Source organism: Prionailurus bengalensis, chromosome C1 (assembly GCF_016509475.1).
Source record: "Prionailurus bengalensis isolate Pbe53 chromosome C1, Fcat_Pben_1.1_paternal_pri, whole genome shotgun sequence".
Lineage (NCBI taxonomy): Eukaryota > Metazoa > Chordata > Mammalia > Carnivora > Felidae > Prionailurus > Prionailurus bengalensis.
This window is the reverse complement of record NC_057345.1, coordinates 161118228-161145631: the sequence shown is the minus strand read 5'-3', so window position 1 is coordinate 161145631 and position 27404 is coordinate 161118228. Positions and strand designations below refer to the sequence as shown.

At 34.0% G+C, this 27404-nt stretch overlaps 1 protein-coding gene across 12 annotated transcripts in view; it reads right to left on the bottom strand.

Annotated features, from left to right (window-relative positions):
- The window catches only part of DYNC1I2 (dynein cytoplasmic 1 intermediate chain 2), a 59165-nt gene that overhangs the window by 11770 nt on the left and 19991 nt on the right, over positions 1–27404 (bottom strand). For 7 of the 12 annotated variants that reach the window (XM_043577027.1, XM_043577032.1, XM_043577029.1 and 4 more), the window contains 10 exons: positions 25128–25187; positions 23219–23334; positions 11609–11704; positions 11232–11394; positions 11008–11107; positions 10364–10489; positions 9331–9477; positions 8846–8959; positions 8434–8567; positions 7415–7559 (listed from right to left, as the gene is read on the bottom strand). In XM_043577027.1, coding sequence (XP_043432962.1) covers positions 7415–7559; positions 8434–8567; positions 8846–8959; positions 9331–9477; positions 10364–10489; positions 11008–11107; positions 11232–11394; positions 11609–11704; positions 23219–23334; positions 25128–25187 — 1201 coding nt within the window. The remainder of the gene's footprint in view (positions 1–7414; positions 7560–8433; positions 8568–8845; positions 8960–9330; positions 9478–10363; positions 10490–11007; positions 11108–11231; positions 11395–11608; positions 11705–23218; positions 23335–25127; positions 25188–27404) is intronic. The other 5 variants (XM_043577038.1, XM_043577036.1, XM_043577039.1 and 2 more) reach the window with 1 other exon arrangement.

Genomic DNA, 27404 nt, shown 5'->3' with positions numbered 1-27404 from the left:
CCTACATATATGCCCAAGAGAAATGGTTGCTTATGTCCATCAAAAGACATCTACAACTATGCTCACAGCAACACTATTCATAACAGCCCCAAACTGGAATCAACCCAAAAACCATCAGCAGTAGAATGGACCAATTGTGGTATATCTACACAATGGAATAGTATACAACCAAGAGAAGAAAAACAATATGAATTAATCTCACAAACATACTGTTAAGCAAAAGCAGCCAGACACAAATAAGTAAATATTATATGATTCCATTTTTATAAAATATGAAAAAAGTTGTATGCAAACTAGATTAAAAGCTATTCATGTTTATAATGAAAAAGAAGACTGGTAAATATCTCAGGAAATGATTTAGATTAAATGTTTCATCTACTCAGTGCACTATGCTGCAGCCAGAAAAAAAAGCAGGAAGCAGTACAACTGGGTAAAAGATTGTATTAAAAATAAAAACAATAAATGGCAACATGTTCCCAAATTTTTCAAATGTGATTATAGACCTCTTACAACTGTTTCAAGTTTAATTTTAAAAACAGTCATCCAAGGACTAGCAATTTTTTCCTTTCAAAAAGAAAACATGTACTTAACACCAAATACTGTTTTGTAATATAATAATTTTATATAACTGTCAATTAAAACCCCAAATGGATCACTTAAAGTACATTTTAACGGTAACATTTTTTCTTAACTTTAAGACTTCTGCCTAAATGGCAGAGAGGCAGCAGGGAGGAATTGAAGAGGGGTACAAGACCCAGATCATTGTCTCAGGGCTACTAATAACTAGTTTTAAGACTTTAGAAAAGTCACTTCATCATTCTAGGCCCCTAATTCCTTATTTACAAGACAAAGGTTTTGTATCAGTGGTTCTGACCCTTGACTATACATTGTAATCCCCCTAACCCTGGAGAATTTTTAAAAATTACACTGTTGTTCAGATCTCCCCCTTAGATATTTTTTTATTAATTTTTTAAATGTTTATTATTTTTGAGAGAGAGACAAAGCACTAGTAGGGGAGGGGCAGAGAGAAAGAGAGGGAGACACAGAATCCAAAGCAGGTTCCAGGCTCTGAGCTGTCAGCACAGAGCCTGATGTGGGGCTTGAACTCACTAACCGAGAGATCACAACCTGAGCTGTAGTCAGATGCTTAACCAACTGAGCCACCCAGGTGCTCCTCCCCTTAGATATTTTGATTTAATTAGTTCAGCATGCCAAGTGAGCACTAAAAGTGTTCTTTTTGTTTTTTTTAAGAGAGAGACAGGGAGTGTGAGCAGGGTAGAGGGAGATAGAGAATCTTAAGCAGGCTCCATCAGTGCAGAACCCAATGTGGGACTCTGTTCCTTGACCCTGTGGGATCATGACCTGAGCCGAAATCAAGAGTCAGATGCTCAACTGACTGAGCCACCCAAGCATCCCAAGGTTAGCACTAAAAGTTTTAAAAGTTGCCCAGGTTATTCTAATGTGACCCAAACTGAGACCCACTTAACTAAATAACGTCTAAAGGATCACTGAAGCTGTAAAATTATTACAAATAAAAGGTCTGCAAACACATCTGCCAAAAGAATGAATCAAAACAAGCTTCTTTGAATGATAGGTAGCATCCGAATAAGCAAAAGTAGCTCATTATAGTACAGTGGTGTGAATAAACACTGTATGGTCAAGTGAGAAGCCATATTTTTTTTTTCTGAGTTCTTTACGATTATGTATTGGGTTGAATAGTTTCTCTCTCTCTCCTCCTACAAATTCACGTCCGCCTGGAACTTGTAAGTGTGATGATATTTGGAAACAGGTTCTTTGCAGATGTAATCAGGTTGAGCTGAGGCTATACTGCATTACAGTGGGCCCCAAATCTAGCGTAACTGCTGTCTTAAAAGAGAAACATTTGGACAGAGACACCAAGACAAACAGGGAGAATACCATGTAATGACAGAGGCAGAGACTGGAGTGATGCAGCTGCAAGCCAAGAAGCACCAGGATTGCTGGCAACCACCAGAAGCTAGGAAAGAGGCAAGGAGCACAGGAACAGATTCTCCCTCAGAAGCCTCCAAAAGTCACCAACCTTGCCAACATCTTGATCTTGGACTTCTAGTCTCCAGAACTGTGAAATAATAAATTTCTGTTGTTTTAAGCCACCCAGTTTGTGGCAATTTGTTTCAGCAGCCTTAGGAAACTAATATAGTAATTCTATATTTTTCTATAGAGAGAGTTCTAGCTTAATAACCAAAAGTGTCCCTATAATAAATCTATGAACATAACAGGTAAGTGCTCTCCAGAGAACTAAGTATGCTCTCACTTGGATGAGAAGAGAAATGAACAAAATCTCTTTAAAAACAAGTAATTCCAAGATCAGAAACATCTTCCTATATAGCCTTATGGAAGATACAAATTTTTGAGAAGGAATGTCTATTTAAAAGCAATGGAAATACAAAGTAGAGTCTTAAAAGAAAAATGAAGACAGTACCCAATTGCCCAGGAGAGAATCTCAGCCAATGGATTCTAAAAGTTACCACCCATGGCAAGGCTATCTCTTTATGAAAATGAATGAATCACACTATCTTTGCTTGATGCCATTAAACATTCAAATTAGAAAACTTCTTTTGTTCCAATTCCTTGCTCACTAAGCAATCTTCTGATTATAATTTGGCTTCCCACGTGGGTTGTCTACAGGGAAACAATGAGCTGGTCAGGCCAGCATGAGCATCTCTGGGCCTTCTGGCAATCTTTTCTCATTGGTAAATTAATAAATTGATCCTCTCCATGTCAGCGTCTTAGAAGCTTGTTAGTTCCAGTCAGCACTCCCTGGCTAATCAACTCTAGCAGACTGACAAGACTAAGTTTCTGAATATGCAAAGGGCAGGCTGGACACTGGCTAGTAGCAAGTTACTATAGTAATGCTAACATGGAGGACTGGTCCTAATGGTTGGACAGCCTTCCCCAAGAAACAATCCAAATTCAAAGCATTTTTTCATTTGAACTTGTTCAACATGTGCACAGTTGCTATTCCAAGCATTAGGAAAATCTCTTTAACCCCATTTTAAGGCTGGTATTCTCTGAGAGTTAAATAATTAAGCTGTTAAAATAGAAAAGAGGATTTAAGACATCAGAGATTGTGAAAATTCAAGGTGTAGATGGACTATCGAAGTCTGAAAACTACCTGTTCTAAGAAATTACCCACATTAATAATTTTAACCATGGCTGGTAAATACAATTCTGACAGGCATTTGTTCTGAGGTTAGAATATACTGTGCATACATGAAAACATTTTGGCCCCCAAATAAGTAATTCTTATATTTTAAGAGTGATTATGTAACAAGTATGGTTAGATGTGGTAGAATATTAAGCTAATTTACCAGGTCTACCCCTAAATTGAGCTCTTACAGAATCCTCTGGTTACCTTCAAGAAGTTTCATTCCTCACACATTCTTCCCACAATTTTTCAGGGCTGCCAAATACTTCTGTTGTAAACTTTCAAATTTGGCATTTTGAAAAGGTAATAGTGTCTTCCAAATATATTAGAAGCAATGTCTTGGTTGGTATAAACCTCACCAAAACGTGGAAAATCATCTCCCTCTGTTTATCTTCTTTACTAAAAATAACTGAATTTAAAAAAAAGTCATGAAAACAATTTGATGACCCAGAACTATTGCTGCCTTATAAATTCCTGACCAGGCAAAAATCAGAAGCTGACTACAGAAATAGGTTTTTTTTTTTTTTGAACTTTTAAAAAAATTTATTATTTATTTTGAGAGAGAGAGAGAGAGTGTGCGTGCACAGGGGCAGGGCAGACAGGGAGAGAGAGAGAGAGAGAGAGAGAGAGAGAGAGAGAGAGAGAGAGAGAATCCCAAGCAGGCTTCACGCTGAACACATGGAGCCCAACACGGGGCTTGAACCCATGAACCATGAGATCATGACCTGAGAGTTGGATGCTTAACAGACTAAGCCACCCAGGTGCCCCAGAAGTAGCTTACTTTAAGCTAAATTTCAGGCAGTGTCAAATTGAGATTTCTATTTTTTTAACAGACTTACAAGGCAGAGAAGAAAAACATTTAAAGTTTGTTAAATTCATGAATGTGAAGATACTCGTTTAAAAGCTTAAAATGGAACTGGAACAATGTTTTTAAGGAGATTATTTAGAAACCTTGTCTACTATTTATAACTATTGTGTTGGAGAGCACAGAGGCTCTATCAGGTTTTTTGACAGGGCAGACAGTAAATACCAATAATATAATTAATCATGAAGTATAAATCCAAGATCAAAACAAGAATACTGGAAGCCATGATATGATCAAATAAAAAAATATTTATTCAGATTGTTGCTGTTCTATTCTTCATAGACTAGAATTAGTTGTGTGTAGAAAAGTTAGAATAAAAGATAACTTTTCTGTAAAGTTTTAGAGGGCCCCTGAGCATGTATAAAAACACCCTGTTCAATGTGGGCTAGTCTTTTGGTCACTAATACTGGAGAGGTATGTACATATATGTATGTGGGTGGGGGGAGACATATGTATCACAGATGAATGAATAAATGAAGCTCACAGAAGGAAGCAATGCCTAGCTCAATTAGCAAAGAAACCGATATGCCTGCCTGTCATTCTTATTCAGAAGGCAGTTCTATGTTGAAATACAGCAAAATACTAGAACAAAAAATACCAACCACCAATCAACCAGCTGTGTAACACCACAAAAGCAAGCATCAATCAGTCTGCTATCACAGACATACATTCTGTTCTTGTTTAGGCAATGAAGAGGAATTCTTCACTTTCCAGTCCTGTTAAGTTTAAAAAATTTGTTTTAAGTTTATTTATTTTCTGAGAGACAAAGACAGCATGAGAGGGGGAGAGGAAGAGAGACAGAAAATCCCAAGCAGGCTCTGTGCTGCCAGCCCAGAACCCGATGTGGGGCTTGAACTCATGAACTGAAATTGAGTCGGACACTTAACTGACTAAGCCACCCAGGCGCCCCCAGTCCTGCTGTTAAGTTTAAAGCTAAAAACCTGGCAACTGAAGCCCTGTGAAATATTTAAATCTACAAATCTATAAAAGATTCTTTTCAATTACTGAAAAAGGAAGCTGGGCAACAACCTAACAAAGATGTGATGTCTCCTGTGTCTATACAAAGGACTACTCAGGTGAAAACACATTAAGAAATCTAGCTTCTTATACAGCTGCCTGCAGCCTATACTGAAATAATTGGCCTCATCTCTCCAATTCTGCATCTTGCTTTGGTTTTACTAGCTAAACTATGTATTTCTTTGCTTGTGGTTGTAAGAACCTTCTTCTTCCTCTACCTTTTTCCACTGAAAAATCTCATTAAAAATTTTTTTTTTTTTTTTTTTTTTTTTTTTAAGAACAACCCAAGAAAGCAAACAAATGACTGACTAAAAGCATTCAGGCTCTGTCTGATCCTCATGAAGGGGAGAGAAACTAAACAGTGCTAGGTGCCTATTACATGCTAGACACTGTGTTATGTACCTTTCTAGAAGTTTCCTTCATTAGCCTTAAGTGCTATTTTTATACTCGTTAATGCCAAACAAGAAAATGCTCAAATTTAAAAGGCAAGCTTTTAGAGGCAAAATTTTCTTTAAATTTTTTTTTTTTTTTTTGCAACGTTTATTTTTATGTTTGGGACAGAGAGAGACAGAGCATGGACGGGGGAGGGGCAGAGAGAGAGGGAGACACAGAATCAGAAACAGGCTCCAGGCTCTGAGCCATCAACCCAGAGCCTGACGCGGGGCTCGAACTCACGGACCGCGAGATCATGACCTGGCTGAAGTCGGACGTTTTTTTCTTTTTTTTTTTTTTTAATTTTTTTTTTTTTTGCAACGTAGAGGCAAAATTTTCTAACTCACTTCATATTTTACACTGAAAGAAAGCATCATGAAAGAACAAGAGTGAACAGTGAATCCTTCCCAGCTTTCTGAGGCCAGCATCTGACATATAAACATGAGTTCACTGTTAACAATAAAGAACATTTCTTAAGACCACTAGGTTTCCTCAAAGAAACTGAAGAACAAAGTAAGATCTCTAAACTCTGTCTCATAATAAACTATTCAAAGTGTCAACATTTAGAATAAGGCAAATAGAAACATGAGAAAAATACAGCTTAAAATTTAACTTGATTTAAATAGAATCTGATATTCTGATTGTGCAGCTTTGCCAACTACAATGTAATATTGCAGAAAAGAAAGATAGCAAAGTCAAGACTTCTTAGTTTTAACATGGGGCAAATGAGGGACGCCTGGGTGGCTCAGTAGGTTGAGTGTCCAACTTCAGCTCAGATCATGATCTCACGGTTTGTGGGTTCAAGCCCCATGTCGGGCTCTGTGCTGACAGCTCAGAGCCTGGAGCCTGCTTTGGATTCTGTGTCTCCCTCTCTCTGCCCCTCCCCCAATCACACTCTATCTCTTTCTCAAAAATAAACATTAAATAATAAAAAAAAATTTTTTTTAAATATGGGGTTAAAGGAAACTAGAAGGCTTATCACAAAAAGTAACATTCCTTACTTGCATTTGCCTTGAGACTTTCACTGAAGCAGGGCGATGTCACATTTATCTGGAATTGCTAGAGGATTAGGAAGCACTTAATAACACAGTGGGTTTTTTTTAAAAAACTGAAGCTTATTAAAACCAAAACAATTTAAAGTGTTTATTGTGGAAAACAAAAATATATATTCATCCATGCCTTCTTCACACAATACTTCTTTAATGATTCAAGTTTGTTATGTATAGTCTTATTTTTTTTTAATTTTTTTTAATGTTTATTTATTTTTGAGACAGAGAGAGACAGAGCATGAACGGGGGAGGGTCAGAGAGAGAGAGGGAGACACAGAATCTGAAGCAGGCTCCAGGCTCTGAGCTGTCAGCACAGAGCCCGACGCGGGGCTTGAACTCATGGGACGTGAGATCATGACCTGAGCCGAAGTCGGACGCTTAACTGACTGAGCCACCCAGGCGCCCCTGTATAGTCTTATTTTATAGGGTTTATTGTATGTCAGTTAGCTGTGTTTTCTCCGTTTTTCTAACAGCTCTGTGAGCTACTGCAGCCTCCAGAAAGCTCTCCCAAGAGTAAATAGATGGCTTTTGTGCCAGGCTATACACAGCTATGTAAGGTGCTATGAGAGATACTCAGGTGCTTCTTCCCCAACTCAGTTCAGGATAAACAGTTCTGTGCCTAAAAAGCCTTAAGTGGGAAAATTGGTCTTTGATTGTGTGTGGGTTAATGCATTTGCCAGTACACTTATGACAACTAGAACATCTAGTAGCTCACTCATGTTCAGTATAACTTATCCGGTTTCATCTATCAGTGAATCATTCTAAGCTACTAGAAAGCTTTTCATCTTTCCCATGTAGAATTAGAGCACCACCTTGTGTCAGAAACCTGAGCAAATGAGCCTTGATACCTTAGTTTTTAGATACCTTAGTTGTCCAAAGTTTTACTGTCCAGTCAAATGATGAAGTGACAAAAAGATGTGAGAAGTCCACTGCTCCAACAGCTGCATGACAATGGATACCAGTGATTGGTCCTTGATGTCCCTCAAACATCTCACTGATTCCAGCTTTGCTATTTCATAAGAGTGAAAATGTTAGGGAAATCTCTTGTAAGTAGACCACTTATAAATACATCTTATTAAGGATTATACATCAGACTCTAACATAATTTCAACAAACCTAATTCTGTTCATAACACATCAGAGTAACTTATGTTGAGTGTAACTATTCAGATTTGAAAACACTACTAAAGCAGTTGCTACATGTTGAACCATAAATATATGCTGTTGACAGCAGAACTCATGACTTCAATATCTAAGGTGGTGGAATAGAGACAAAGGGATGCTATACGTAAGAGAAAATCCGGGGTACTTTTGTATCAAAAGCTTTGAAGTGAAGGTCATCTGTATTTGAGATGAAACCTAGACACCATTTTTTTTAAGGAAGCAACTGATAAGGTACAGCTAGACACTTTCAAAACAAATTGCACAGCAGAAGACATACCAGTCAATTTAAAATATGTACATGACATTACAATACAATTATAATACAATTATCAGGAAGATGAACCAAAGCTCAAAGTACAAATAAATCAAATGGGAAAATGGCTGAAAATTTTATTTACAACTCTAAGGGCCAGTATGTGGCACGGGCATATTGTATTTCCAATTGCTGAAAGCTACTTCCTGCCGCTAACTTCTGTGAGCACATGCACACATACAAAAAACATTACAATCCTTAAGATCCAGAACACATCATAATCCCAAATAACCTTTTATTTAAAAAAGTATGTAAGTTTTAATATTATATATCTGAACTCAAATATAATTTGTCAAAAATAATGAGTGGCTCTCTGACAAATTTCTACTTAAACAGGGGGCAGCTTGTTTTAATGAGATTATTAAAGGGAGACATTTAAATAACTACAAATTCCAGTTTAGATTTACCTGCCATGGCGGCATGCTGTGTACACGGAACCTTCTTCACTCCCAACAACAAAGTTGTTGACATCTCCAACAGGGAAGGACATAGATGTCACAGCTACTGCTTTTGACTGTTTATGAACCAATTCCATGCTATCCTACGTAGAAGAAAATTGAGGAAATGATAAACCTGCAATTTTTAATTTTCTAGTTTAATCGGCTTAAAAGCAATTCTTTTACTATAATACTTACAGAAATGTACTTTAAACGACGCGCGTTTGAAAATAAAGTATACATACAACTATACTTAATACATGTTTAGTTTATAAACTTATAATACTATTATAAAACATTTATGAAAAACATAAGCTGGGATCAGTACAGACTTAAAAAATAACACTTGTCTCAAAATTTCAGTTTCCCAAGTTTAACCTACCTGTGGATGGGAAAGCATGTCCAGACTCCATGAACAAATTTTTCCATCAGTAGATATGCTAATCAGATTGTGAGCATTTTGTGTTCCAACAACATTTACACAATATACAGGATGCTAAAGAAAGATGTTAAAAGAAGTTTTCTGGGATTATTTTACCAAAGAAATGAAACCGTTTTTACACTATAATCACAAGTATTCTGTTTCACATCAAAACAGTCTATCTTGATGATATTTTTAATGTGAAGTTTGATGCTATTCTGTTGATAAACAAAATGTTGTCTCAGAAGATAGAAGAGTTTCTAATAAAACAGATTTCCAAAAATACAAAAAAAACAAAAAACAAAAAACCTGCCTTCATTCTTGGTGGCTAGATAAGGAACTCATACATCAAAGGAAACACATTCCGAGACTACTCTGATGGACACTACTAAGTATTTAATGGCGAAACAGCACAGGAGTCTAGTGGAAATAAGCTCTTTACTTACTGTGTGTGCAGCAGCTGACAGCGGAGTTCTCTGCACTGGAGTTCTTTTATTGCTACGGTTATCCCACAGCACAATTTGGCCTGAATATGTACCACCAACAACCAGATTTGGATGAAATTTTGCAAACGTAGCAGACATCACAGCTGACTATAAATAAGTAAGATTTTTATACTTAAGGTTCAAATGGAAGAAGCTTGTTATAAAAATAATTCTATATCCAAAACATTTTCCCTTTTATTATAAGGTATTAGAGATTATAAAAAGAAATTTATTTAAAATTTTCATTTTATTTTGGAATATAAAAATATACCTTTAGAATAGCTTTTGCTTAAAAGTCAAAAGTAATGATTATTTGCATAAATGTGTTCAATTTATAAAAAAAGCAAAAAAATTATTTCATGTGCTTACAGTATTAAATCAAAAGACAACTGGCTCTCCATTAGCCTCTAACAGTAATCTGACAACAGAGTATAAGTTAGTTGTGATTCAGTTAAGCATTTTTTTCAGAATTATGATTATTATTAAAAGATTATAACTTATGCAACCAGAAAAGGCTTACAAATTCTAACCTTCCACTAAACCCACTTTAAAAATCTGCATCTGTTTCCTGCTTCAAACATATGTTTCTAGTTAAAACTATCTAGTTCCAATTCCTCAGGCCATGTATAAGTAATTCAGTGGGCCAACCATCTAATTGTATATTCAGCAAATAAGTTCCTGAGAAACTCCCTGCAGAAAAGACATTTTATAAAAGATTCCTTTTAAACAATCAATCACAATAACAGAAAATCACAACTGCAAAGGACTTTAGGTGTGATTAAACATAAGAGATGTCAGAAAAGCTACAAAAGGCATATCATGTTGAACTGAGAAGTCCTCAGTTTTCTGTTAACATCTGTTTGCAAATATGGGGTGGTTTAGTAAATGCCAATCCAATGAAATCATCATGTTGACAAGAAAAGAAAAAAGGCACTTGTCTAAATTCATTAATGAATTCTTAAACTTAGGGAAGACTGTTAAGAGACCATCTTACCTGGCAATGAAACACATATTCGGGGGTAGTTTTTTTGTATTTCATATTCCATACAAGGGCCACACCATCCGGCTCGTGAGGAGCATCTTCATTGTTATTATAGGAAGCCACGAGTAGCTCTGGATACTGCTCACAAGAATCAAGTGGGGAAAAAAATGCTATGCGTAAGAATTGCCTCACATTCTTAGTTACTCAACTGTTTTTATCAATTGTTTTGCAAATACAAATACCTAACATTTCCCCAAGAGAGATATCTCTAGAGTTAATGCTCAATGGGATGTTAACACAACTTTAAGTTACTACAATTAGTTATTTAAAATGTTTTAACATTAAAACATTTAATAAAATGTTAAATGCTAATGTTAAAACATTTTATTAAAACATGCTGCAATTTTATCCAAAGGATTCAGTGAGCAACTGAAATCAGTAAACCTGGGTTGTGGCATAAATTCAATCTTGAATTTTAAATAATGTTTCCAATCCTTTCTTCCAAAGTATATAAAATAAAATAAATATAACATTAGAACCATCATCCATTATTACCTTAAATGATATATATTGATTTAATTACATTTCAATAATTAAAAGTGTCTATTAATTTTAATTCAGAAATGAGTTAACAGTAACCAATTGTTACAATTTACCTGAGATGACCAATCCAAACAACTAACAACACGATGTTTTGACCAACGTTCATCAAAAAATTGTCGATTTAATGACAGTTTAGCACCTGCTTGAATCTCTCTACAGAAAAAGAATAAAACCCAAAAAAAGATGGTGTTATAACTTCTCACTCTTGATCTTAAAGTAATTTAAGTAATCTTAAAGTAACGTTGCTGAAGCCGTAATTTTAGCAATTAAATATTACCCTTCTTTGTCTTCTAAATCTCTTCCGCTGTAGTCAAAGAAGATGTTAATCTGCTCAGAAAGAGCTCTTTCTACAATTCGTGTAGAATGGTCAAAGAAACTTAAAAACTCCTCCGAGTGTAAGATTTGTTGCTTTTCTTCTTCAGTCAGCTCATGAGGGGGAGCTGGAAAACAAATGTTTTCCTGAAGTCTGATTTATGTCCATCAAATCATGTCAACTCACTATCACAGTTTGGATCAGTGAATGCCACACATTTTTTTTCCAACTAGGTTCACCTCATCGATTTAGAGCATTTTATTCTACCTTAACACATAAATAATTTAAAAAATCTTAATTGGAATCAACAAAATTTTTTAAAGTTAAATTCTTTAAGATACCTTTACTATCATTTTCTTCATCTTTCTTTAAAGTTTTCTCTTCTTCAGGTTCAATAGGTGGTTTAGGAGTCACTACGTCATCTTCTTCCTCTTCATCTAAAAACACAGAGCAGTAACACAAAAATTATTTCTATGAAAATAACTGAACTTCTGAGCAATAGTTCAGAAGGTATCTAACTAACTGCAGATAAAAGCTAAAGATAAACCGCTGATAAGACAGAATGAGTAAAAATGATACAAAACTTCATCAACACAATTTTAAAGAAAGAAATAAGTGGAACTTCTTGGTGTTTATACATACCTATGTGGCACCTCCAACAGTCATTCCAAATTTTGTAGCTACATAAACTGAAATAAGATATATATGCAACTAGGATAAATTCCTCATGGAAATCTCTGAAAGCTTGCAAGCATTTATCATTCCAGACAGAATAACATGTAACTCCTGCATAGTTTTATGTAGCATGCTGACACATTAATGCTGCAGAATGAAGAAAATCAAATGTCTAAAATAGCCTACAGAGCTGGCTGCTTACTTGTGATCTGAAACCATCAGTGTCTAATGGGTCTTCATATGGCATAAAGACGGCTTACATTAACTCTCAGGTTGCTATTTGAGAGGCAGATTTTAAAGATAATAGCTATGAGACCACATTTTCTATTCTGTCATTTTAAATGCAAGTCTCATTATGTACCGTTGCATGATGTGGCAATAAGCACTTAAAATAATGTTTTATTAACTTGAACAAAAATATATATTGAGATAATATACGTTTATAAGAAGACTTTATTACTAAATCTCCTCTCCAAACCAAGAGATACCTTAAAATCACTTACTTTAGAATGTTTTAGAACATACAACTCTGCACTACATACTGGGATAGATTTTCTATGGAGAAAACGGTTATTTTCACTGCCTAAACAGATGTGTCATTTGTCTATAAGGGAATGGCAGCAGGCGTCTACAGCACAGTGCATCTGAAGTAATGAGGGCCTATTCAATAAGGGGACTTGTTAGTTATAGTCATTTCCCCAACCTATGTTCAAAATTATCTAAAGCACACATACATGCTACATACACAAAAGAACTGGTCAAGGATGGGAACCAGCTGCCAAGTCATGGTCCCAGCAGCCAGGCCAGCTGACAAGATAGCAACAACCAGATGGCACTGCCGGGATTGTGTCTTTCTGCTGCAAGGTGGCAAAGGGATGGCACAACATTCTTCCGCTCGGCTGCTTCCAATCCTGTCTCTCCCCAATGGTGAGCCTGTGCAATTACCCACACTCCAGGAGGCCTACAGATAAGCCTTTACCCTGCAAACAAAATGCAGCTTGTAGGCCACACCAGCTGCCAAACCACACACATAGTGTTAGGTTTGGAGAGCTATGAAAATCTTTCTAAGTCTATAGTATAAGCAATAAAAATATAACTGTACCTGTAGGTGAGAAAGCTTTAAATGACACTGTATAATGCACACAATGATACAACCTCCAACTTAATCAAAATGATAATGACGTATGCCAATCCGACATTACTTGAAATTGAGCGATTTTTACGTTCTGACAAGTTTACAGAACTAGGATAAATGGCACGAATGATTTCAATATATGCTCATACTTTTGAACCAAATGGTGAAGGTTAAAATTTTTCCTTTCAAGGGCCTCAATCAGCCACAAAGGAAAACAGTAATCACTGTCTTTTCAGCCAGCCCAACCGCATTTGTCAGCCCTTTCTCCGTCAATGCAGCCAGAGCAATCAACCTGCCAAACATTCAGAATGGAAAAACAATCTGAAAATACAGGGTATAATGCACCTGCCAGTGAAAATGGCCATTTCAAGAAAAGCTAGTGATCTCAGTGACCCTGCTGAGGAGGCGGTGGTGCAAAGGGGAAAGAACACGTAAAAGAATTCTTAGTGATCGCCACTCTCTTGCACATTGACACTTCCTTACAAAGCATGCCAATTACAGCTTTTGTGCTACTTAAAAAAATGAAAGCTTTTTTTGGGCAAAATAATCACACAGAGAAACAGAAAGACAGTACTTCTTTTTAGATGAATTCTCATATACAACAGATTATTAATCTGAAAACAGTATAACTGGTAACAATTCTATACTGCACTGCTCAAACATTAGGATGAAATTCTACCATAAAATCACCTGCAGGTGTAATGTAATAAAATAGGTGAATTACATTTAACTCAGAAGCTGACTTTTAGAATGATATATTTACTTCAATTAAAAATGAAGTCTGAGAATATATATATGTGTATATATACACATATATATATTCTATTTTCTGCTGTTAGCTATCCTAATCAATTTTGTTTACTAGCAAGGTTTACTGTATGTAAATCCTTCAAAGAGTTCAAAGAGAAGGATTTTGAGATACCCTGGACAGGTCATTCTTGAGCACTGTGAATTATAAATTACAGCCTCCTACCCACATTGTATTTTCCTCCCTCAACTTTGTTGCATTATACGGCTTCTAAGTACCATTTCCAATGACAGGTGTCAAATTCCTGTCATAATGCATATGGTCAGTACTTTAGTGCTAAGTGACCTCATAATCTACATATTTAACAGAAAAGATCTTGTTTATAGACACCTTTTTCCTTTTAAAATTTAAAATGTAGATGAAGTATGTTAGACAGTGATCTATATCTGCCTATTATATGGCATTTGCTATGCTATTTGCCCATATAGTTTACTTGTAGCTGAATGATGACTTACCATTTAGATACATGTTTTCAGGATTTTGTTTTAAACTGAATGTACACAGCTCCCTTACTACGTGGATTAAAAACTGATTTAAAAACTGTGATAGGTCAAAAGACTAAGCTAAATAAAATTTCAAGGAACATAAAACAAATGATCTGTTCTTAAAAACTACAAAAAATATTTCTATTATAAAGTTGGTCTTAGGCAATTATCTATATATACCAAATATTTGACGAAAACGCCCATCAGTAACATCAGATTAGAGAATGTTCCTCTGAACAAATACACTTCTCTTATTAAAAACTAATACAATAGCTACTAAATGACTATTAACATGATCAAAAATATAGTATCATAATTCTGGAAATTTTCTACGCTAGTCCTTATTACATGATAAACTATATTTAAAACAGAAAAAGAATGCAACAGAGCAAGAAGACTGAAAAATGGGACTGCCATGTCACATCAATTTATTGATGAATATTCATTGCAATATGCTAAGTGGTTAACTCCATGCTTTCTCTGACAGGGAATCTAGGGTTATAAACTGAGCAGTAAAGAATGCATAAAGTAGCAGTTACTTTTAAAATGACAAATCTCTTGTCAATGAATGCTAAGACTAGGTTTAATGAACCATTGAATTTTTACTTTGAGTTAACATCAAAATTGTGATGTATTTTGGTGAGATGGAAAGAAAAGCTGTTCTGTAAATTAAGCTGCACCTAGAAATAACACCAAAGAATGAAATTCCAGTTGTCGGAATAATCTGTTACAATGGAGTAGGTTAATCAAAGTTAAATCATCTGTAAAATGGGTGGCTTTTGTTAAGCTGAGGGAAGGAGTCTACAGAGCAAGTTTTCTCATCTATATCTCACATTACATTTAAGAGACATCTGAGTTAAGAATAAGCGACAAAGTACACTTTGAATTATTTTAAAATATTATAACACATTTAACAGGTAATGTGTAACATTCTAGAGAATCCTCACTAAACACTGATACTTTTAATCTTCATTTATCACGACGAATTCTCATAATGAAGTGAAAAACAAATCCCATCATTAGTGCATTAATGTTATTTAGGAAATACATTTGTTGTCTATAAATTTATTTTGTAGTTTCATTATATCGGTGTGCCCTATTTTAAGATAATTTAATGTCCTATGGAGTATTCCTAAGTTACACAGTAGGTTGATTATTCATGGTACAAAGGAAGTTGCTACCAAGTTCTAAAAATTAGAAAATTTGTTACATATAAAAACATAATTTTCAAAAATTCAACTTATTAATAACTTCACAAAATCTTTCATAAACTATTAGAGGGAAATGCTTTCATCATTAGTTTTAAAATATAAATTAGATATAAATAGCTTTCCTTTAAAAATTTCTAGATCAAAATCATTTGACCCACTTCATTTCAACCCATTTGTCCTTAATCTCATCTACTTACACCTTATTCTTTAAAATCAATATTAAGAGAACCTTATGTTGGGACAAAGCTTCATGAATGGATCAACAGAATCCACCCCTTTTATTATTTTTTTAAATAACATAGAGTGATATGCAAGGTCACTTGGATTTCCTTAATAATTTAGAGCTTCAACAAAGGAAGATATATAGCAGACTTTTTTTTTTTTTTCCCCAACGTTTATTTATTTTGGGGACAGAGAGAGACAGAGCATGAACGGGGGAGGGGCAGAGAGAGAGGGAGTCACAGAATCGGAAACAGGCTCCAGGCTCCGAGCCATCAGCCCAGAGCCCGACGCGGGGCTCGAACTCACGGACCGCGAGATCGTGACCTGGCTGAAGTCGGACGCTTAACCGACTGCGCCACCCAGGCGCCCCTATAGCAGACTTTTTAATCAGGAAATATTTTGAATACAGATCTAATGCTAACTTGGGGGTAAAATAAGAAAGAAGTAAAATTTCAATTATACCATTTAACACAATTTGTCTCTCTACATGGTCTTTCTTATACAAAATTCAGATTTTATCTAGGCAGTAGTGGCATCATTTACATAGATCCTGAGATCTATGATGTCATAAATATTACATTTTTCTCAAGCCATAATTTCAGATATGCTGATTAAAAGTCTTTAAGATTTAGAACAAACGCTTTAATTTTCAATTATATTTACATTCTCACAGATTCTCTAAGGGTTAAATGAATTTATTAAATACCTTATTTATTCCAGAATTTAAAAAAGAAAAATCAATTTTGGACAAGGGTAGTATCAACAAGAAGGCCCACAAATTTAGTCTACCTGGTAAGCGTGGATTACTGATAGATATTGAGATGATGCAAAAAAAAAAACGTTAGAGCTGTTTACTTATAATACTTCTCTATACATTATAAATACTAATTGACGTTTCTGAGGAAAAATATCTGGTTACTAAACCAACACCAAAAGTAATTGTAAAACTCCACACAGATAAGACATTGGAATAGCATAAGAATTGCACTTCAGGGGAAATCAAAAGCCACGTTCTGGTTGTGGCCCTAGTATTCACCCACACTGTAAGGACAGGCTTGTCAATTAACTTCCTCAGGCCTCAGTTTCCTCTGATGTATACAAACGGATTACATTAGGTGACAGATTTCTTCCTCTTTGAAAATCTGTCTAAAAATAGCAACAAAAAAATTCATCCTGAAAAGGTAGGTAAGAAAAAATAATTCTATTTTCAAAAGAGTTAGACTTCTAAAAGGTAAGGGAAGAAAGTAACTTTTCCAGTTTATCTGTGGGCACCGTAAGAAGCTTTTTACCTGCCGAGAGAGAAATTGACTGAGGTCACATGTTCCTAGTCAATTTCATTCACAGTAGGTGCTTTAAGACAGCAAAGCACCTCAGTTCAGAAACAGTGCTACCAACTTACAGAGTAAACTTGAAACCAAGAAGATGGCTAGAATGGGGAAAAAGAAAAACAAAGCAAAAAAACAAAACAAAACAAAACACCCACTGCTTTTTAAAATAATAGATTCAGCCTTAAAAAAAAAAATGTTAGAGTTAAGCCTAACACCAATTTTTATCTTCAATTTAGTAACTCATATTACTTCTGCACTGATTACACTGCCTACCCAAGTTTAATTTACTGTCTGCTACACTCAAATTGTAATTTCAGCAATTCTGTCTCATGGTGAGTTTGGGAATTTGTTACATAATTCTTAAATGGAAACCAACCAGGCTAAGTTTGAGAACCACTGCATTAAAAAAATGGATGAGTACAAGTGCAGTTCAGCACAAAGTGTTTTCATTAAAAAACCTTAATTTCAGCTTTTTTTCTTTCTTTCTAAAACTTTCCCAAATTGGGGAAAGAAACTTAATATAAGAGCCCTAGACATGAAAATAATTGTAATAATACAGAAATGATTTCATTTTTATCAACAGCTCCAAAGGGTAAGGATGGCCCTATGGTAGCAGGGTAAGTTTCTCATTCTCCTTCACTTACATAACTCAGCTTGAAACAACAACAAAAATGACTTAGTGCCTTCATATACAGTGCATACTCCATAAAATTGTAGAATAGTGAATACTTGTTAGGTTGCAAATAGGACCTTTATTAATTGTAGTATCTAGGTCTAGTCTGCATAAGAACATTTAAAAGGTAGTACTGCTGATGCAGACATAATCAATAGAAACTAGGCTGAGTTCAAGTATCTTGTCACTTCACCTTCAATAAGATAAGAAAAATTACACGCAGCACTATGAAAGATCAAAGCTGTTTATTCATTACTCTTAGACAATTACTATAAAATATTATCCGGATGCAGATATAAATTTAGCACATTATGGTCATTTTTCATTAAAAAAAAAAGAAATGTAACAAAAGGGGAGGTGCTATTTAATAAAACTTTTGTTTCAGTGATACATCTGTACCCAGGTCTGTACTGTATTATACTATAAATTGAATTTTTATCATAGGTTACTATTATGAAAAGTAGAAAATGCTGCTTTAGTGGCAGCATGCGAGAGAAAGCACATCTTAGAATCAGACTTGGTTTAGAATCTTAGCTACCAGCTACGTGACCCTTGATAAACTATCTCCTTCAGTTTTACCTTCTTCATGTGTAAAAAGAACCAACATTTGGTGAGAGGATTAGCGATAACGTGAAGTGCTTACACTATACCTGACACGTAGCACTCTTTGCTGTTAAAATTTTCAGCTATTAAACATAAAGTTTGAAGAACTGTTTACAAATAAATAGCTAAAATAATATATTTGAAAGATGCTAACATGTTCAATTTTGTTCAAAACATTCTGAGGGATACACAGGAACATAAAATAACACCACATTAGTATCTACGTAGTTTGTCACAATGGAATCCACAAAGGCTATAAGAAGAATCTATAATGGTTTCATTTATAGATCTAAGAGCAAATAAAGATTAGAAAATTATATAGTCACATTAAACCAAGAACTGAGAGTAATCATACTTTTTCACCAATTTCATCAATAATTATACTGTAGCATTAACACTTGAAAATAACCCATTTTCCAGTAGTTACTTCCAGAGTAAATGCATGAAAATTAATAACCCAAGTAAGCAAAATTATTCTCCACAGTAGATATAAACAATTAATTCCTTCACTAAATATTATGTTCTTACTACATGCCAGGCACTATTCCAGACCAGGTATTACAGCAGCTAAGAAGAAACAGTCCTTATTATGCTCATGGAAAATCTGACAAAGTTTGATGATGCTAAAAGCCTTGCTCCAAATAATTTAAAACTGAAAAGAATACAGTTTATTTTGTGCTTCTGGATCATCAGCCTATCTAACAAATCATGATCTTTCAAATTTTTAATTACTTGCAAAATAAAAATAGGAAAAAGAATTTTGTAAAAATGCCAGTCTTATACAGCTATACATTCAAATTAGTTCAAAGGCAGTAAGTTACATGTTCACACTTAAAAATTTACACACAGGGGCACCAGGGTGGCTTAGTCAGTTAAGCATCTGACTTCGGCTCAGGTCATGATCTCATGGTTCATGGGTTCAAGCCCCACGAAAAATTTAAAAATAAATAAAAAATAAAAATTTATACACATCTCAAAAATTAGCAATTAAAATGCAAATTTCAAACAGGATATAAAACCATATGTGTATATATATTTGTATGTGTATATACATATACACAGAATTTTTGAAAAAATAGATCACAGAAAACTGGAAATATTAACAGCGGCTATTACACAATGGAATCGTGACATTTTCTCTTTATATCCTTTATACACATAATATTTTTTAATATATAATTTGTAAAATTGGTTTCCATACAACACCCAGTGCTCATCCTACACATACTTTAAAAAAATTTTTTTAACGTTTATTCATTTTTGAGAGACAAGCATGAGCAGAGGAGGGGCAGAAAGAGAGGGAGACACAGAATCCAAAGCAGACTCCAGGCTCTGAAATGTCAGCAAAGAGCGGACACAGGGCTTGAACTCACAAACCATAAGGTCATGACCTGAGCCAAAGTCGGACACTTGACCGACTGAGCCAACCAGGCACCCTATATATGTATTTTTAACTGAAGTGTAATTGTCACAAATATCCTATTAGTTTCAGGTATACATCATAGTGATCTAATATTTTTATACACTACAAAATGACCCCAACAATAAGTCTAGTTACCATCTGTCACTATATGAAGTTATAATATTGAGTATATTCTCTATGCAGTATATTATATTCCCATGACTCATTTATTTTATAACTGGTAGTTTGTACCTCTTAATCCCCTTCACTTATTTCACCCACCCCCAACATCTGCCCCCTCTGGTAACCAACAGTTTGCTTCCTGTATCTATGAGTCTCTTTGGGTTCTGTTTCGGGTTTTTTATTGTGTTTTAGACTCCACATACAAGCACAAACATACAGTAACTTTCTCTTATTTCACTTAGCATGATACCTTCTAGGTCCATCCACGTTGTCACAAAAGACAAGAGCTCATTATTTTTATGGCTGAGTAATATTCCATTGTATATATACACACTACATCTTCTTTACCCACTCATCTATAGATGTACACTTAGGTTGCTTCCATATTTTGGACTATTGTAAACAATGCTGCAATGAACATAAGGGTGCATATAATGTTCAAATTGGTGTTTTCATTTTCTTCTGATAAATACCCAGAGTGGAACTGCTGGATCAAATGGTGACTCCATTTTTAAGTTTTTGACAAACCTCCACACTGTTTTCTAGAGTGGCTGCACCAAGTTACATTCCCACCAATAGTGTACAAAGGTTCCCTTTTCTCCACATGCTCACCCAACATCTGTTATTTTTTGTCTTTTTGATTCTACCCAATATGACAGGTGTGAGGTGATATCTCACTGTAGTTTTGATTTGCACTTCCCTGATGACTAGTGACGTTGAACATCTTTTCATGCGTCTATTGGCCATCTGTATGTCTTCTTTGGAAAGAGGTCTATTCAAGTCCTCTGCCCATTTTTTGAGTTTATTTTTATAATGTCTAAGTTCTTGACATATTTTGGATATTAACCCCTATTCAGATGTATGATTTGTTAATTTCTTTTCCCATTCGATAGGTCACCTCTTTGGTTGATGGTTTCACAAAAACTTTTTAGTTTAACGTAATCCCATTTGCTTATTTTACTTTTTGCTGCCCTTGCCTGAGGAAACTGGTCTAAAAAAATATGGCTAAGACTGATGTCAAAGAACTTACTGTCTATGTTTTCTTCCAGTCCAGGAGTTTTATGGTTTCAGGTCTTATACTGAAATCTTTAATCCATTTTGAATTTATTTTTGTGTATGATGAAAGATAGTATCCTAGTTTCATTCTCTGTATTTTCTAAATTCTCTATGATATACTACTGTAATAATGAGAAAAAAAATTATTTTAAAAAAACAAGGAACTCTTCACTTAAACTCAGTTTAAGTCTACTATGATGGCACTGACCAAAATTGCTTCAGAATGCTTTACATTTCAAACATTCCAAGATGCATTTCATAATTATGATGGAATAACTAAAAATAAATCTCCAAATTATTAGATGAAGAAAGACAGCCTAATATACTTTTTAAATGAGTCATTGTGCCCTAATTTTGGTTATTTTGCTCACATTTTGAGTTAACATATCTAATAATGTAGTTTCAGAGAGACATTAAAATACTTGAGTATACTAATTAATTAAACATTATTTTCCAGAAATTATGGAATCCTGCAGTATTAGTATTCTCCATACTGATAGTTCAACACTTTATCTTTCCTTTTTTAAGTTGCTTATGTCTTTAGTTTACCATCAGTGGCTTTTTTTTCTAGTAAGATGAGGATTTTTCCACCTGTGAAAGCAATCTTACCAATCAATGGAGCAATAGAACTGAAAAAACGTATCCACAGAAATGAACATTTGCATGATCAAGTAAAAAAAAAAACTACTTACGATAAAAATGTTACCCTGATTTCCTCAAATTTTTCCAAGCGTAATAGTATGGTTTTTTGGGGAACAAGAGGAAAGTCAACAAAGAAGTTTAAGGTATTTATTTCATTTCCATCCTTAGTGGGCAGGGAAAGGAGAGTTGTTAAAAAGTGCATGTGATAATCTACTATTAAATAAAAAAAAAAGACTTAAACAGGTATATCCTAATACCTTTTGAGGTATATATAAACATGAAAATTTAAAGATTTTCTTTGGTAATAGCCAGAGGTTTCAAGGATTTTTTTCTCCTTTTTGTTTACTTGTACTTTCTAGACTTTCTGAAGTGAATATTACTTTTGTTTCTCCTTCAGGGAGAAATACAGCAATGCAACTAAAATTTTAAAAATTTGATAAATAACATTTTAATGTTTGATATTCCATTGTTAAATAGGAATTTTCCTGGCCAAAGAGAAAAAAATGTTCCTTATGCACAGATTGCTAAATGAAAAATTTATTACGGGACCACAATCCAAAATATCAACAACTCTCAAATCCATAACTCATTTGGTGGTAAACCCTGACCACAGATAAAGCTATTTACAATTATTATTTATCTTACTTAGTTTGAACAGTCATATCTTCTGCTGCCAAAATATTAATGTCCAAGATGCTGCTGGAGTATTTACTTATGGTACATCTACTTTACTAGTAACTTTTCCAAAATCTGACAAATTCTGAATTTGAATACATATATGGCTTCAAAGGTTTCAGATAAGAAACTGTGGATCTTATGTAAACCTCTTTTATTTGTGACATAAATTTATTAGCCTTACTGGAAAACATAAGAACTAGCATATTAACTTCATGCTTGAATCATTAACTATCTGATGAGATTTTAAAAATTAGTCCCTAATGTAAAAAAGGTAACTCCTTCTGGTTTAAGAATCAAAGGACTCCACATTCAATGTCTGTATATACTTCTCTCCATTATGCACAGATTAAAGATTGCTTATAAACTCAATATAATTGAGCCCTTAGATCACAAAAGAAAAAGTTTAAGAATTAGGTCTAGATTTGTTCATTAACACGAGTAACAATGATAGCGTATCTGAATATACATGCTCTACAGAAAATAATTTACATGGTTTCATTTACTATGCAATATACTATTTTAGAGGATTATGCTCAGTGACAGAGAAATAGATTGCTAACCTTTTCTGCTTCTAAAACAGCACATATCAATGACAAAATGAGGATTAAAAAACTCAAGTTTATGCCAATAAAATTAAAAACCATAATCACAGCTTATAGTTTTATGAACTTCTAGAAGTTTTAAAACTCTAAGAAACAAATACATCAATACAGAAACCTTAATGAATTAGTTTCGTATTTCCCTAAGAAAATATACCCCAAAAAAAAAAAAAAGGAAGAGAAAAAAAAGAAAGAATCCATTTATTCAATATGGAAGCTTAATGCCCATCATATTAAGGATAGATATTCACCTTCTTTGGGCTGAGCCATAACTGGAGTCTGAGTTTCCTTTGTATATGTGACGATTTCTCGAGGAGGAAAGTCAACTTGTGTAATTTTAGCCATTCCAAGTTTAATAGGTCCTCGTCTAAATAAAGACAAATGTTTTTAAATACAACAAATGAAACATTTTGACTACATCAAATCATGTTATTTTGGAAAATTAAGAATTAAACATTATGTATCCAACATTGTAATTTAAAACCCTGTTTTATTCAAGAAATTTTAGATGAACAATGAATTGGCTTCATTTTAAGAAAAGAAATTTAGAAGGTAGCAAAAACAAAGATATTTCTGAATCATTCATTTATTTTTCACCTTAAAATGGAAAATAATTTAGTTTCTTAGAGCAAATGTGTGCATAATAGAGTAAGAGGATAGGAATTTCAGAGTGGACTGCTAAATATTGTTGGTTATAAGAAATGCTCTTAGCAGGAGGATAGGAATCTTGACTTTTCTGAAGAGTCAGGTATACAGACCTCACTCAGTCCACATTTCATTTCCTTCACCATTAGGAGACTTCAGCTTTAAGAATGGAAAATAAGTTCCTCTTGAAAGCCTTTTTTCTACTTTGCAGAAATTGAGAATCATAAAGTCAATTTAAATTAAAAATTTTAAATCTCTAATCTCTGCATGGTCAGTACTGTCCTTGATTCGCACATGGACAAACTATAGTACAGACTGTCTATACTTGAACTAAAGTAACAGGTATTTTGAACACCATAAAACTACTAAAGTCACCTTCTGTTTTAAACAGAGGGAATACATTCTTTTTTGATAAACAAAAGAAGAGAACTGTAACTGAGGAAAATGGATCAAATAAAAAATATCTTTTTTTTTTTGGTTTATTAGAATATCTAAATTCTAAATCAAATAATGTGGTATGCTTAAAAACTCCCAAAGAAATTCTCAATTAGAAGACAGTCTTAAAAGAACATCTAATAAAAGCACTGCTGTAACTTCCAGAATATCAAGCAGGGTATGTATGCACACATACATACATACACACACAGGGTACGTATACACACATACATACATACACACCCATGACTACATATATATACATATATATGTAATATAGTAACTTTTCTTATAAAACATCATTTTCAAAATCTTGTACAAAAAAATAAAATTAGTACATTAAATGGATTAATTTTCTCTAAGGTTCCAAATGTGGGCCATAATAAATTTTTAATGTGTTTTCCACTTTAGGAATATCTTAGCTTCAAAGGGAAAAAAGTGCATAATCAAAGAATTAAGTGGGAAAACTTACTCTGACTTTAGACATAATTCCAAAAGGTGTTGGTCATGTGTTTTAGAAGGTACAAATTATCAGTGTAAAACAACTATCTGAGTAAGGAACAATGGCATCTATAAACATTTATAATTTGACTAGAATAAATAAATGAGTGAATGAATGAATTAATGAATAAATCAATACAATCTGGGGCCATGGTGTAGATGACCAACAGCTCTGTTCCTCTTGAAACCTTCTAAGGAAGGAATCATCAGGAAATATTAATATAGGAAAATAAATTAATATTCATATCTAGTAACCCAGAAAAGTTTCAATTGTATGTAGAACATATATCAGAAAAAATCTGGGAAGTTTGTAACACAGCTTAGAAAATTTTATATCAAAAACACAGAAATAAAAAAAAGGACTTTGGAACTTAAACAGGTAAACTTAGGGTACCTAAAAAATCATATACATAAAATATTTCTTTCACTAATGATAGAGGATAAATGAAGTGTCACAGTAAAATAGTAACTCTTTCCCTAACTGTATAATGTACATTAGAAATTTAAGTAAAATTAGGACAGTTTCACAAAGAATCAAATTAACTATAAAAGAGGGAAGGTAAAAAATCTATTCAATACCCCAAATCGGAATCTGAGTGAAGCTGAAGAACTGATGGATCTGTATCCCAATGCAGCGTCCTAAATGGTTGTAGGACAACCATGAAGCGTTAGCAAAAAAGGCCATACGTTAGTCAAGCAAATACATTCTATGAATAGGTAAGCTAAAATACTGTTCACAATTAAAAACCACATGTTCTGGTTAGTATGAAAAAAACACCAGGTATCACTCAATGCTTAGTGCATGCCATAAGCATAATGTGGTTAAAGATGCAAACATACAACCCAGAATAGTTAAAGGCAGTATTTTGAGACTATAGGAAACTAGTATTGCATAATAATGGACAAGAACAGCCAAAGCATACAACACAAATAATATATTATTTTTGGATATCAAGTTAGGCTATAAAAATAGCCAAACTTTTAATTTTCTTAATTGAAAAAACATTAGTAAAAACATCTTAGTTAACATATTATAATCTTGCCCAAAGCATTAAATGTGTGCAGGAAATTGTCATATTGGTAAAGGAAATGAATCAACACATAAGCCTTTTGGTAAGAAAACCAAAGACTATTCCACTGGGATACAAAAAAGCTAAAGTTTCCAAAATGTGACCCCTATGTAATTTATGGGTTAAGCACTGCCTTGGGCTTACATGTCATCTGCTTTAGAAAGCAACTAAAGATTTCTGTCTCTAGGAAAAGATAAATTTTTCCAGGAAAAGTGTTTTATGTTCAAAGGACTTACCTAAATAAACTTCTAAAGAATATTAATTCTAAATAAATATTTGGTTGTGTTTTAGCCTTGCCTACTGGATAAATAACTTACATGGGACCTTCTCCACTTAAGCCAAATCTTATATGACTAAAACAAAAGGTACTTTATCACACTGGCATTCTTATAAGTTAACAGTATATAAGGTAATTAGGTATAGTACTATATGATGCTCATAGTCCTTTATAAAAAAGTTAAGCACAATATATTCAGTACTACCATTTTTGTCAAATGTTTCTCATTTATATAAAGTTCTAACATATAACTAAGATAGCTATAATATTTAAATACAGCAAATCATTTCTATACTTTACTTCCTATATAATTTATCAATAAAAACTTTCAGATGAATTGAGCTAGAGAAATTCTTCATATTAAAAATATAAAGAAAGATTCTGGGATTTAAACAGGATTGTGTATAACGTATGTAAAGGTCACTCTGAAGATCTACTTTGTACTAAAAGCAATGAACAGCAACAAACTTAGGCTTTGTTGAATCAGAGGGGGTTCTATGAGCTGCTCTCCAAGGAATGTTCTGTCCACAGCCTTTATATTATATGAGAGGGATAACTGTTATCAGTGACATACAGCTCCTTATTGAAGATGCCATTTAAGTCTAAAAGTAAGAAAAACTTTGCCTCAAAATACAGCCATTACTGAAAATACATTGTATAACATACAGAATTATATTAAACGCATCAATAGACATATAAAGTGAAATTCCAACATAATCTAAAAGCCTGAAAGAAAAACTCATCAAGAATGGAAAAAGGAACACAAAGTATGGATTACCCAACAGAGTAACTGTCAGCGAAATTTTAGAGATAAGAGAAGTGCTAAGAGAACTAGAAACTTAATGAAATGCAACTCCAAATCTACAAAGTTAGAGAGAGAACACTTTTCATGGCCTTTTATATTTATATTTATTCGTAAATTATAACCAGGCCCAACAGAAATTTTTGGCATTTAGAAATAGTGATTCAGATATGTCTTAATACCATACTTGGTAATGTCTAATATATCTTTTCCTACTTCTTGAGTGTACTAATCTTGGACGTCTTGCCAAGTAAGTGCAGACATTCATACATTTCACACATCTTCATGTATTTTTCCATTGATACTTTTTATTCTCTTCATTTTTTCATTACCAACATGCCTGCTCTGTTCAAGTTCATTCTGTTTCATTCTCAGATCTTAGCATTCTTTTCAAACAGATTTTTTTTTTTAATGTTTTATTTATTCTTGAGAAAGAGAGAGAGAGAGGCAGACAGACAGAGGATGAGTGAGGGAGGGGCAGAGCGAAAGAGGGACACAGAATCTGAAGCAGGCTCCAGGCTCTGAGCTGTCAACACAGAGCCTGTCAGGGCTCAAACTCACAAGCTGTAAGATCATGACCTGAGCCAAAGTCAGATGCTCAACCAGCTGAGCCACCCAGGCGCCCCTTAGCATTCTTTTTAAAAGCCATGTATTTAGAAATGCTATTATTTCACTGCCAATAGCACCAATTAATCAACAAGATTAAC